The sequence below is a fragment of the Watersipora subatra genome, chromosome 3, assembly GCF_963576615.1.
Source record: "Watersipora subatra chromosome 3, tzWatSuba1.1, whole genome shotgun sequence".
In the NCBI taxonomy this organism is placed as follows: domain Eukaryota; kingdom Metazoa; phylum Bryozoa; class Gymnolaemata; order Cheilostomatida; family Watersiporidae; genus Watersipora; species Watersipora subatra.
Window position 1 is genome coordinate 52,605,246 of NC_088710.1, and position 13,362 is coordinate 52,618,607.

At 35.7% G+C, this 13,362-nt stretch overlaps 1 protein-coding gene across 1 annotated transcript in view; it reads left to right on the forward strand.

Annotated features, from left to right (window-relative positions):
• Positions 1-575: 575 nt before the first annotated feature.
• Positions 576-13,362, forward strand: part of LOC137392118 (lactase/phlorizin hydrolase-like) — a 42,182-nt gene continuing 29,395 nt past the window's right edge. Inside the window, exons 1-7 of the mRNA XM_068078746.1 lie at positions 576-681; positions 5,164-5,286; positions 5,689-5,875; positions 6,074-6,322; positions 6,851-7,001; positions 10,501-10,685; positions 12,888-13,041. Coding sequence (XP_067934847.1) covers positions 5,206-5,286; positions 5,689-5,875; positions 6,074-6,322; positions 6,851-7,001; positions 10,501-10,685; positions 12,888-13,041 — 1,007 coding nt within the window. The 5' untranslated portion in view covers positions 576-681; positions 5,164-5,205. The remainder of the gene's footprint in view (positions 682-5,163; positions 5,287-5,688; positions 5,876-6,073; positions 6,323-6,850; positions 7,002-10,500; positions 10,686-12,887; positions 13,042-13,362) is intronic.

Here is a 13,362-nt window from a genome sequence, read left to right on the forward strand (position 1 = left end):
TGTGTGTAGTGTTTGTGCATGAGGAAGTTATTGACAAATGTGAAATGTTACTGTTGTAGTCATGTAGTCAACTATCTACTAAGTTAAACAAAATAACTTAATGCTATGTGCAGCACATTTTTACTGTGTCCGATGTTTTGTTTGGGATTTTGCAAAGGTTAGTTTACAGTTGCCTAATATTCATCACACAAACATTTTCACCATAAATATAGTAATCGGTGCAGTGATCTGCCTAATCCTTTTGGAAAAATATTCCTAAGGCATATAAGTCTGTTGCATACCGTCGTTTATCAATGCGGGCAGCGGTGTGTCAATGTTTTTTTAGTTTAAAGACATTATTCTTTTATTTTCATCGATTATTTGTAATATTTCAAAAAGCAGTGAATGCAAAGTCTTCTATTGTGTTTTTCACTATGCACAGTTAAATGTAGGTGAAGTGATGCATTGTCAGCAGCATTTGTACCGATTGTACCGCTTCTGCCAAGCATTTTCTACAACATAAAGGGGACCAAGGGTTCTAGTGTCACCATGCATAACATATTTTAGGTAAAATACTACCGGTTTTCTCTCTCGTGGGCCAGGCTATTGCCGAATGGAACTCGTGAGGTTGTTAATGCTGCTGGAGTTGAGTATTATCACAACCTTATCGATGAGCTCTTGAAAAACGGAATAAAACCACAGGTATGGTCTAGCATGTAAAGGAGATGATATACGGTATAACACATAAAGTACTAACTAGCATGTAGCACGCATGGCATGCCAGTCATTGGCATGATATAAAGCACCCCAGATATATACCCTCTAAAGATACCCTCTGCTATACTAAACAAATGCTAGTGCAAAATGAGATTTAAGATTTTAGGTTTTTGCTAGTACGATGTAGACATGCCAGCCATTGGAATGGTATATCACACCTATATCACACCTATATCACACCTATATCACACCGATATCACACTTATATCACACCTATATCACACCTATATCACACCTATATCACACCTATATCACACCGATATCACACTTATATCACACCTATATCACACCTATATCACACCAGTACTCACTAGAATGCTGTGAAATAGACTCACATGCGCACACAGGCACTCCAGCCATAGGGCTGATAGGACTGTCATAAGGATAATCTACAATTCTCCAGGTAATCACAAGCATGATACACAATATGATATAGGTACACAAAAAAGAGGATACATTACATGTTTGGAGATGATGAAACCATTTGTGCATTTTCTCACCTGACACCTGCCTTCTTGTATAATAGTTCTGCTATTTTTAAAGTACACTTTATAAACAGTGAAAGTCGGTGGAATTTTGAAATGCAGTATGTGAGGCTGTTAGGGCTGTTCAAGCATCTGCTATCTACAGTATGTTTAACTATCTTCTTTGTTGTAAGATACTCATACTACAATTCTTTAGGTGGCAAATACAATTTTTCAGTTACAATAATTGGTAAAATTTTACCTTTTGCTGCTATATAAATACCATTATCATATAATTGACATAAGATAGACTGCCCTGTCAAAACTATAGTATTTGAAAAACAAATAACTATGTATGCAGGATTGTGTTAATGGAATTAGCACAGGGAGCAAAATTGTTTGTTATTTGTTTTTTTTTCATTATTGATATAAGGCCAATTATTAAGTTTTGCTATTTTATCAGTGCCATTTGATGGTTTTTAAACTGAAATTGTAGATTTCCCAATTTAACCTATCTTTTAATAAAAAAGCCACACTTTGACAGCATTGAATATTTTATCATTCAAGTGACAGGACATGGAAAACAAATCTAGTGTTTATTTTTGCAATCCAGTCCCGTACCAGAAGTATGAAAATTAGATATAGATTTTGATATGTCTACAAGTATATAGACAGCAAATTCAATTTTGCAAGTTCTCAAAATCACTTCATCACCAAATATTTTAGCTGTTAAGAACTGAGCATAGCTTCATCAAACTATATTTATGTTTTTGTTCAAAAGCTGATGTTTATCAAGGTGCTTATTAAATGTTTATCAGATGTTTATCAGATGTTTATCAAATTTTTATCAAAGTGCTATCAAATGTTTATCATCCGACTCATGTTTATTAAGGTGTGGTGGCCGTAGCACACAGACATTATCGGCTAATTTTAAAAACTTAGTTTTTATTTTAGTGATCTTCGGTAGCAGTAGTTGTCATGTATGCATATCTATATGTAGCCACTTATTGTATCATTTTCCTTGGGTATTGAATAATGTCTTACCACAACTTATGTAATCGCCATTGGCAAGTTTGACAATGCTATCTTATGTCGCACTTGCTTTTGTAGGCCAACCATATAAAAGGCTGGCACTTTTTTGAGATGGCAGAGTAGTTTTTGGCTGTGACAGTCTCTGTTATATGCAAATATAGACTACAGCACTCTACTCTTATGCGTTATTATTTCCAAGTCTGAAAAAATGGAGGTGAGCTAGTGTGCCATGAAAGACCGAGCAGCCTCTTTTACATTGGTGGCAAAGGTGGGATCAAGTCGGATCCGAAAGCTACACTAGCAGCGATTCGGTTTGGCTTCGATGAATATCCTTTCCCTGGCTTAAAAGTGGCAGCTGGGAGAAAATCAAAGTAGACGGAAAATTGCTGAAGTCTCGAATCATGATGAGACCAAGCTTCATGCTGGTTAAACATCCATCCAGTTTTCGAGGACCAATCAGTACCTAGCCGTCATACCGTGATCTCCGAATGAAGGTTGGGAGCCAAGCAAATGCGTGGCTGTACCCCAAATTCGTTGAGGTTCAGTTAGATTAGGCACATTGAATCTGGGAGTGACCGGACAAAGGTTGGAACCCAAGCTTCACGCTGGTAGTACCCTGCGTTCACATGGAGCCCCATAGTTCAAAGCAAGATGTACCGAAAGTTTCTGCAGTGCTGACAGAGAGACTGATTGACTAACAGATGCCCTGGAAAGGTTGTTGGTAGCACCATGAATGCCAGCACCACTGTTTCAGACTCTGCAGTACTCCGGTACAGAAAACCCAGAGTATTTTATTTCCAGATTTCAGGAAGTGGCACGAGTCAATAAATGGACAGAAGCTGTGACTTTCTCACATCTGCATGAAGTCTTGAATAAGAAAGCTGAGAGTTGCGGACAAACACAAAGATTCGAGGGCATCTTCGATGCCATGCGGGCCCGGTTCGTACTGTCTTTTTGTAAAGCATGGGTCAAACTCAGAACCCTGGAGAAGGTTAGCCAAACCCCATGTCAGTAGCATTCAATGGAAATTGAAAGACTGGTACTCATTGTGTGTGCAGAGCTGCCAGAGCCATTTAGGAGAAATCTGGCCAAGGAGCACTTTACAAACCCCTTGAACAACGCAGCTCTCCAACAACACTGGCTGTACCGACACTAGCCAATGCAGTAAGAGTTGAATGAGAATTTCTGCTAATAGAGCCAGACAGAATCCCCACAGCACGTCCACTTTGGGTGCTGCAGGAACCAGAAAAAGAGGTGGCGAAGGCCAAGCCAGTCCAGACCACAGGCAATTCGTAACTAGGACAGCTAATACTAGTTTTAAAGGAGCTGGTAGAGCAGGTCAGGGAGTTGAGAGCTGAACGGACTTACTTTTATGAGTGTGGAGAAAGGCTTGTCTGGGAGCAATGCCACAGCTTGAAGAAACCCATGCCAAAAACTGCCAAGGGCCGAGGCTGTAAAGTCTACTACTGACCGCATTAAGGTCTTAGGTACGACCCGATCAAAAAGAGACCGGAGACCCCTTCCCCGGCAGAGGCGGTCCAGAAAGACGGTTGAATCACCCCAAGATGACAGAAGCCCAGTTGAGCAGGAGACCAGACAAGGAACTAGGACTTAGAAACCCTACTAAGTGCTGGATGCTAAAAAAAGCATCAGGACAAAGAAACTTAGCCTCTGGAGACTGAGCCAGTTGCAGTACGGAAGAGAGAGAACCAGGCACCAACCGAGCAGAAAGGACTTGAGAAAGGAATCTTCCTTTAAAGCGGCGGTTTCCTTCGATGGCCTGCTTTCAATGTGATGGGCCCCGGTACCATGGTCTAGTCAGACCCCAAGAATGAGGGGCACAGGCTCCAAAAAAAGTCAATGCAGGAGGCATCGTGTGTACAAGCTGTCAGTCGACTGCATTCCCGAGGCAACTTCTGCCCAGGCAAGTTGTAAGGTCGAGCCATCCAACTACTGATAGATACTGGCTGCACTACAAATCGGCTCAATAAGTAGGTCTTTGACAGACTCCCAGAGACCATGAGAGAAAGACTAGAGGCCAGGAATAGACATGGATTGTTGGCAGACGGAACCTCCCTCCCTTTTTACAGGTTGATCAGACTACCTATACGCCTATGGGATGTCAGGACAGTTGAAACCTTCACGATGAGCCAGATTAGCAAAGATGTCATTCTAGGCATGCCATTTCTAGTAACACACCAGTGTGCTCTGAAATTTGAGCAACTCATTATTCAGGTGAATGGCCGCCCCTTGGTATGCACTGACCGAAACAGCCGGCTACTACAGAGCAAAGTCTAGCTGGTCGAGACACAAGGATCCTGTGCAAACGGAGGCCACAATTTTTTGCCGAGTGACCACCCGGAACTTCTGCCTGATGGAACGGAACTACCTCATTATATCATTGTACTACATCATCAACTATATCATTTTCTTTTTGTATTGAATAATGTCTTACCGCAACTTATGCAATCGCCATCTCGAGTTTGACCATGCTATCATATGTAACACTTGTTGTTGTCATAGGCCAATCATATGAAAGGCTGGCACTTTTTCTGACATAGTAGAGTAGTCTTTGGGTGTGACTGTGTCCGTTATATGCAAATATACGTACATTAAAGCACTCTACTCTCATTCGTTATTGTTTTTGAGCCTGGAAAGGGGGAAATTAGCTAGTGTGCGTGGAAGACCTAGCAACATTTTTTTACAAAGGTGCCATAAACATGTCTAGGATGTTTGGTGTTAAAGCAGTTGAGTATAAAGACTTTGATAGCTTTCATCTTATTATTTTTGAGCTTGTACAGTATTTTCTGTTTGATAACCTGGATGTACTCGACTAAGATTATGATTTTTAAGGAACAATCATTCTACGGTGCACTAGGTATTAAACTAATTTTTAAACAACTTTTCATAGGTGACTCTTTACCATTGGGATCTTCCAGAGACTTTTCAAGAGATGGGTGGATGGCTAAATGATAGTATTGTGGATTGGTTCTATGACTATGCTGACTTTGCTTTTGATACTTTTGGAAGCAAGGTATGTGCTATTAGGAAGAAGTGATATCAAACCATTATGCAACTGTTCAGCATTTCTAATCGCGCCATCTGTTACATTTGAATAAATAAAGTTCGGTATGAAACCACACCTTCTGAAGCCAACTGAAGCTTGTATCTTCATTAGCAAACATAGTAAATGCAATGAGTAATTCGCATTAGAAGTTGAAAGGAAAAGTTTTACCTTCATGACATCTTTAAAAATTTTATGTACAATTCTATTTTGTCAGCAAAATTATTTTCTCTGCAAAATTTAGAAAAACTAAACAAACATGATTGATGTGTGCTTCTCCTAATTTTTTTACTTTTTCTAGTTCATTAGATACTGACAGGTAGTAATCTTTGTGAGTTTATTTAGAAAAACTCACATGTTATAACTTTGTAGGTTAACTTTTGGATAACCTTCAATGAACCTTTGATACATTGCACTTTCGGATATGCGTCTGGGACACACGCCCCTGGAGTAAAAGATAAGACAGGAACATATGCTTACACATGTGGTTTTAATCTGCTGCGAGCGCATGCAAAGGCTTACAAGCTATATGATGAGACATACAGGAAAATGAGTGACGGTGAGGATATTGGCTGTAACACAATTAAACTAGAAGTGGAAAATGAAATTTTTATTTTATTAAATAGCTAGTCTCAGCCTGATGTTCTGAAGAACCTTGTTAATCTGATGATTACTTTTTCAGCTGAAATCTAACAATATTTATTGTCTGTAATTAAGAAAATAAAGTGGATTATGTCATATTTACGTGTTTCTACAGGTGGCAAATGTGGAATCACATTAAATGTTCCATTTTCTCAAGCCAATGACAGCTCATCAAGTTCTGATTTGGAGGCAGCTGATAGAGCCATGCAGTTTGATCTCGGCTGGTTTGCCCACCCTATTTTCTCAGCCGTTGGAGATTATCCAGCCGTAATGAAGCAACGCGTAGCAGACAGAAGTCAGCAGCAAAATCTCTCAGAATCTCGACTTCCTCCTCTTACAGCAGATGACATTAACAGTTTGAAAGGTACCAGATTCACAGCCCTGTAACAATTATACTATAAATCTAACAAATGAGTAAAGATATTTTCATATTACTCGTTTGTCTAAAATTTTACCATAAATGCGAGACTGCTCATTTTTATTGTTTCCGGAATGACTAGGTTTGCTTACCCAGTATTGCTTACAAGGAAAAACAAATACCTTACTATGATATGGTTATCATTTTATATATTTGCGTTTGTATACCTTGTAAGTATATTAATTCTAAAATAATGAAATTTTTATAGTTGACATATATATAAAATATATTTTTAAAATAATATAATTTTTTTATAAGGTGTATAAGATTCATCATCTAAAGTAGCCTTCCTGTCTCCAGCTTGTATCATTAACCTATGCAAAAAATATAAACCTTGCATCTTATATCAGATATTTAAAAGTTTTCTCTGATAAGAGGTTTTTGGGCAAAACGCAAAGTCGTATACCACAAATGCTACACTAATAGTTGATATTGTAGCAGCATATCTACAATTTTGTAGCGTAATATTTTTAGGAAGCTCAGATTATTTTGGACTGAATTTTTACACTGGTGGAAATGTGGTTGATAACCCCAACAAAGATGACCCTTGGGATCCAAGTGCTGAACCAAACCTATTTGATGATAAAGGCGTACTTCAAGGAATGCGGGACCCAAGTTGGACTCCGTGCGTATGCTTCTTGGGTTTACAAGACATTTCTGTGTTTGCTACCACATTATGTACTTTACTACATGTAAAGTAAATGGCTGATAATTAAAAAACGATCGTTAGCTTTTTTTTCATAAACATACTTTCAAGAAAGCTCTCATGTTATACAATTTTATACGGCTGTAATGATAACTTGCCTAAAAACAAATCAGATGCCATATAATTAGGTATTAGCGATTCCTAACTAACTAAAGCAGCTGTAGAGTTACATTCCCAAAAGCAGATCACCAGAACTGCAGAAAATCAACTGTCCATGTACAGCCATATTGATCACTGAAATTAATTGCGCTCTAATATACTGTTATGCTAATGCTGAAAATTAATTATCTATTAATAGTAAAACAATTAGTTACATACTTATTATGTAGTAGCTGTAGCTATAGTACAGTGTAGTAGTATTATAGTAGTAGATAGATATAGTACAGTGTAATAGCATAGTAGTAGATAGATATAGTACAGTGTAGTAGTATAGTAGTAGCTAGATATAGTACAGTGTAGTAGTATAGTAGTAGATAGATATAGTACAGTGTAATAGCATAGTAGTAGATAGATATAGTACAGTGTAATAGCATAGTAGTAGATAGATATAGTACAGTGTAGTAGTATAGTAGTAGATAGATATAGTACAGTGTAGTAGTATAGTAGTAGGTAGATATAGTACAGTGTAGTAGTATAGTAGTAGATAGATATAGTACAGTGTAGTAGTATAGCAGTAGGTAGATATAGTAGAGTGTATTAGTATAGTAGTAGGTAGATACAGTACAGTGTATTAGTATAGCAGTAGGTAGATATAGTCCAGTGTAGTAGTATAGTAGTAAGTAGATACAGTGCAGTGTAGTACTATAGTAGTAGATAGATATAGTACAGTGTAGTAGTATAGTAGTAGGTAGATATAGTACAGTGTAGTAGTATAGTAGTAGATAGATATAGTACAGTGTAGTAGTATAGTAGTAGGTAGATATAGTACAGTGTAGTAGTATAGCAGTAGGTAGATATAGTAGAGTGTATTAGTATAGTAGTAGGTAGATACAGTACAGTGTAGTAGTATAGTAGTAGGTAGATATAGTCCAGTGTAGTAGTATAGTAGTAGGTAGATACAGTGCAGTGTAGTACTATAGTAGTAGATAGATATAGTACAGTGTAGTAGTATAGTAGTAAATAGATATAGTACAGTGTAGTAGTATAGTAGTAGGTAGATATAGTACAGTGTAGTAGTATAGCAGTAGGTAGATATAGTAGAGTGTATTAGTATAGTAGTAGGTAGATACAGTACAGTGTAGTAGTATAGTAGTAGGTAGATATAGTCCAGTGTAGTAGTATAGTAGTAGGTAGATACAGTGCAGTGTAGTACTATAGTAGTAGATAGATATAGTACAGTGTAGTAGTATAGTAGTAAATAGATATAGTACAGTGTAGTAGTATAGTAGTAGATAGATATAGTACAATGTAGTAGTATAGTAGTAGGTAGATATAGTACAGTGTAGTAGTATAGTAGTAGATAGATATAGTACAGTGTAGTAGTATAGCAGTAGGTAGATATAGTACAGTGTAATAGCATAGTAGTAGATAGATATAGTACAGTGTAGTAGTATAGTAGTAGATAGATATAGTACAGTGTAGTAGTATAGTAGTAGGTAGATATAGTACAGTGTAGTAGTATAGTAGTAGATAGATATAGATATTATAGATGATAGATATTAGATAAATATGGATGGTTGGTTTAAGCATATTACTCGCTTGCACGTTCAGGAAGTTAGTGGAAGTATAATTAGGTATGCTTTATATATAGTTTAATATGAAGTACACGTTCTCAGTTGTTGGAGAGTTGGTGAATCAATTACCATAATTGTAGTGCTCATTAAGAAAGATGAAATCTTAATGATTATAATAACTTGTCATTATAGCATATAGATAAATAAACATCTACAAAACCAGAGGTGTATTAACTGTATCCAGAGTATGTTCACTTTGGCGCTTCGTTTACAAATCATGAGTATTCGTTATTGAGTGAAGTTTTGCCAGTAGTGCCTTTTAGACATGGTATACCTCTGATAATTGTAGTTGTGGTGCAAACTGTTCATCTGCAAAAATTCAAACTGCGAAGAGAATAGCGGGAGCAGATTTAGTTACACACAATTTCTTGTACTTATTGAGTAATTATCTAGGTAAAGCAGTTTACTTGATATTCTATTCATAAAGTATGCTAATACTTGATATTCTATTTATAAAGTATGCTAATACTTGATATTCTATTTATAAAGTATGCTAATACTTGATATTATATTTATAAAGTATGCTAATACTTGATATTCTATTCATAAAGTATGCTAATACTTGATATTCTATTTATAAAGAATGCTAATACTTGATATTCTATTTATAAACTATGCTAATACTTGATATTCTATTTATAAAATGTGCTGATATTCTATTTATAAAGTGTGCTAATGTAAGTAGCAGACAACTCAGTCACATAACCCTCTTTCTAAATCCTAAAGAAGTACAGCTACTGATCTGACATCTGACACATTCTCAAACTATTGTATGTTTGTTTTTGTTTTTTTTGAGTGCCACAACAAATCTTGCAAGTAACTTATTTAGTAGAAATATCATGCAGATTGTACTACAAGCATTTGTCTGTCTAGATAAAAATCAATATTAGAAACCAAGTTGTTAAGCTGCGGTATTAAACACTACCCCAATGAGCTCAACTTTTTCAAAAATTTTGTTGAGTTGTTACTGTGTTTTGGCATTCATTTTCCTTTAATTGTAGTAACCGCTGCCATTCAATCTGGTCTCTACTTAAATCATAGCCTCATCAAAAAGAGGATGCATCAGTGATGAACAATGATATGAAAACTTTTCAGTTTTTCATGGTCAGACAACCCTTTAGAGTTTTTATAAAATTGTTATCTGAAAAAACTCAAATTGCAAGTTTGCTAATCCAATTGTAAGCCAATTGTTACCAAAGACATAAATTCATTTGATTGATGTGAATATTTTGGAAGTTACGACCATAACCATGCTTGAATAAGGCATGCATATTTTGTATGAGACAGATTTTCTGTGCATAAATTTAATTAAAGTAAATTTAATCATGTACCCTAAATAGTTTGTGATATTCCTTTTGCAAGTGTACTTGCAATCAGCATGTCAGTCACAAGTTTTCACACGAAAAACTGATATGAATACCATTTTATTGTACTCTTAGATTAAAATAAAAATACTTTGTGTTGTTAGCTATTGCAACATTTAGTATCTATCTATTTATAGCACATTATCAGGAAACGCGTATCAACTTTGCATTAAATTCCTTTCCATTAGGTCAAATTCAGATATGCGGTTATGGAAACATTCTTCTATAGCAGACATGTTGACTCTTTTGAAGATTTAAATACGATTGTCAATTTCATGATATATGCCCATTGAGACAATTTTGAAGTGTTTTATAATGTAGATCCGCCTCAGCTTGGCTTTTTTCAACTCCTGAACTTATGAGAGCTTTACTCGTGTGGATAAAAGAGCAGTATGGCAATCCTGATGTGTTCATCACAGAAAATGGATTCTCGGACAGACCTGGCCAGCTTCAAGATGACACTCGCGTAGATTTTTACAAGCATTACATCAACAATGTGCTGCAAGGTATCCAAAACTTAATATTATCATTTTCTTTGCATTAGTACACGGGTACGGGCGTTGTACATTCTACTTAATTTCAACAATTTATGGGCAGCTATATTAACTTTTCATGCATCTACACTATCATTTTAGTATCATTGTCAAAACACTATCATTTTCTTTGCATTAGCAAATACAGTGTAACCGCTACCTACAAAAGTAATTTATTTTAGAGGCTGCTTCGTAAGTAAGAAATTTCATAAGTAGAAACTGATTTCATCATATAAATGCCTTAATCCGTTTCAAGCCTTCATAAAACTTGGATATAACATTTTTATAAATACATGTAATAGTTGAAAAATAAAGAGCTGTCTTCTTATAAAATCACAGAACTTGAATTGCTAGAAGTGAAAGTTTTCCTACTCTGTATGCGATGTATGATAACTCCAAACTATACACAAATAAACACAAAACGCTTGTCATATACTGATTTTTGCTAGCAAAAGAAATTGATTAAGACACGTTCTATGTTGTTCTCACAAGAAGCAAACTGTTAACTCAATTTCAACTTTCTATATTAACCTTTCATGCATCTATGGATGCGAGCTGTTTTGATTGTATTTCACCGCAGCGCTCTGATAGAATCCCATTGGCTTAGTTTCGATCAGAGGCATCAAAGTGAAATCATAATAACATCAATATTAGTTCTGCTAATACAAACTAGTATAGGTTGAACTTTATGCAGTGGTTTCCACAGCAAACTTTGATACCAGTGGTCATTGATTCTGTGCGACTGTATGCACTCGTGAGTGCAAAAATTTGCTCTGTACAGAGACCGATGCACTATAGCACAAATGAATTGTCGATGTATTATCATCGAATAAAAATCTGCTACTTCATTGGCTTATGCTCTAGTCAGTATCACAAAAGGCTGGGATTTCCCTATCATATAAAACTAGTTTAATCATTTTATAAAATTCTTAGAGGGATATAATACTAACGAAGTCATCGATAATAAAAATATAATTGTTTTTTACAGAATGAGGCTTTCTAGACTCGAGCTAAGGATCGTGTTTAAATATTTTGGGTGTATTTGCAATAGCAAGTTTTGTCTGACTGGAGATATCCGTACAATTGTGCTAAATAAGATAAAAACCACTGAGCAAACTTTTGCCAGAAGCTAACTCTTATTTTGTCATATTATATCATTCGTATCTTTTTATAATGCAAAGCTTTATTTGCTTATTGCTTTATTGCTTATTTATGAAGCATCTTTACTACAGCCAATTGCAATGCTATATTTCATAAAATCATATCAAATCATAAATACAGTAATAATACTAATGTAATTATTTGTGATACCAAATAGTTAACATGTTAAATATTCAGTCTGACATTTTGTGCTAGTGCAAACAATGGATTGATATAGGAAGCATTTGCGGAATACCCTCACATAGTATTTTTTTATATTTATGCCAAAAATAAGACGAATGGAGTGTGAGCTGAAGGAGAATTAGCCAGGCCTGTTTGGTGTGGCACAATTGAGCAGAGCAGATCGTTTCATTTGGCAAGATTTCCTACCAGTATTTTAAAACCGATGTCAAAGCCACAGCCTTGATGCTATTCGTGTCAGATTGGGCATCAAACCGTAATTTGAGATTGAGTTAAATCCTGTAGTGAAAGATTTTGTTTCAAGATCATAAATTTTTAAAATAATAATTTTGTAGAACAATTATAAAGGTTTTTGATTAAGTTGCAATGTATATCCAGACCATATTGAAACATGTAAGGTTTTAGTTTCCAATTTTGTAATGGCAAAAATTATAGACAATTATAACGGTGTAGTATAACATTGAGTATAAGAAATGATAGAAAAATACTGATACTTTTTGATGAAAATAAATTCTACTTAGATTTTTGTAAGCTCATCTTTGAAAATCAAACTTTACTTTCATCTCACATACAAGACAAGATGTTTATAGAATTATAGCACGCTTATTAATGCTTCATCTTTGGATCTTTTAGATTTTTTTTTAGATATGAGGCTAGCGTGACCCTTTAATCAATTGGTTAACTGCCTTGATTTCATGAATATAGCGGTAAACGGCTCTCCGGCCATACTTTATCTTATGTGACTAGCTTAAAGGACCACATTTACTCCGTCACATTCCAGTCACTTAACAATCAAGCGCACGCTTACATGTAGATCCTATGACTCTCTTTCAGCTATAAAGGAAGATGGGTGCAATGTGAAGGGATACACCGCATGGTCCCTGATGGATAACTTTGAGTGGGCTGCAGGATATGAAGAGAGGTTTGGACTTCACTATGTGAATTTTTCTGATCCTGCAAGACCGAGGATTGCAAAGGACTCCGCGAGGTAACTCAAAGTTGCAAATATTTCTTGATATATAAAAATAGTTTAACTTACCTCTCAGAATTTAATTTCAAAATTGTTATATACTGCAATTGTACAATTATACTATATTGTTATATAGTGGGCGATGAGATATTTTTGGCTTAAACTCTGAAATCAATTTAAACTAAAGTAACAACGTGCACATTTGATTCAGGCAAATTAGCTATTGTTGTCTAAAGTGAGGCTGAACCTATTACCTACTGTAGGGTTTTGGGTGTGCAGTGGTTGATTTCCATCTCAATTTTACTAACTTGTTAGAACTAGTATTCCTGAACTATATTA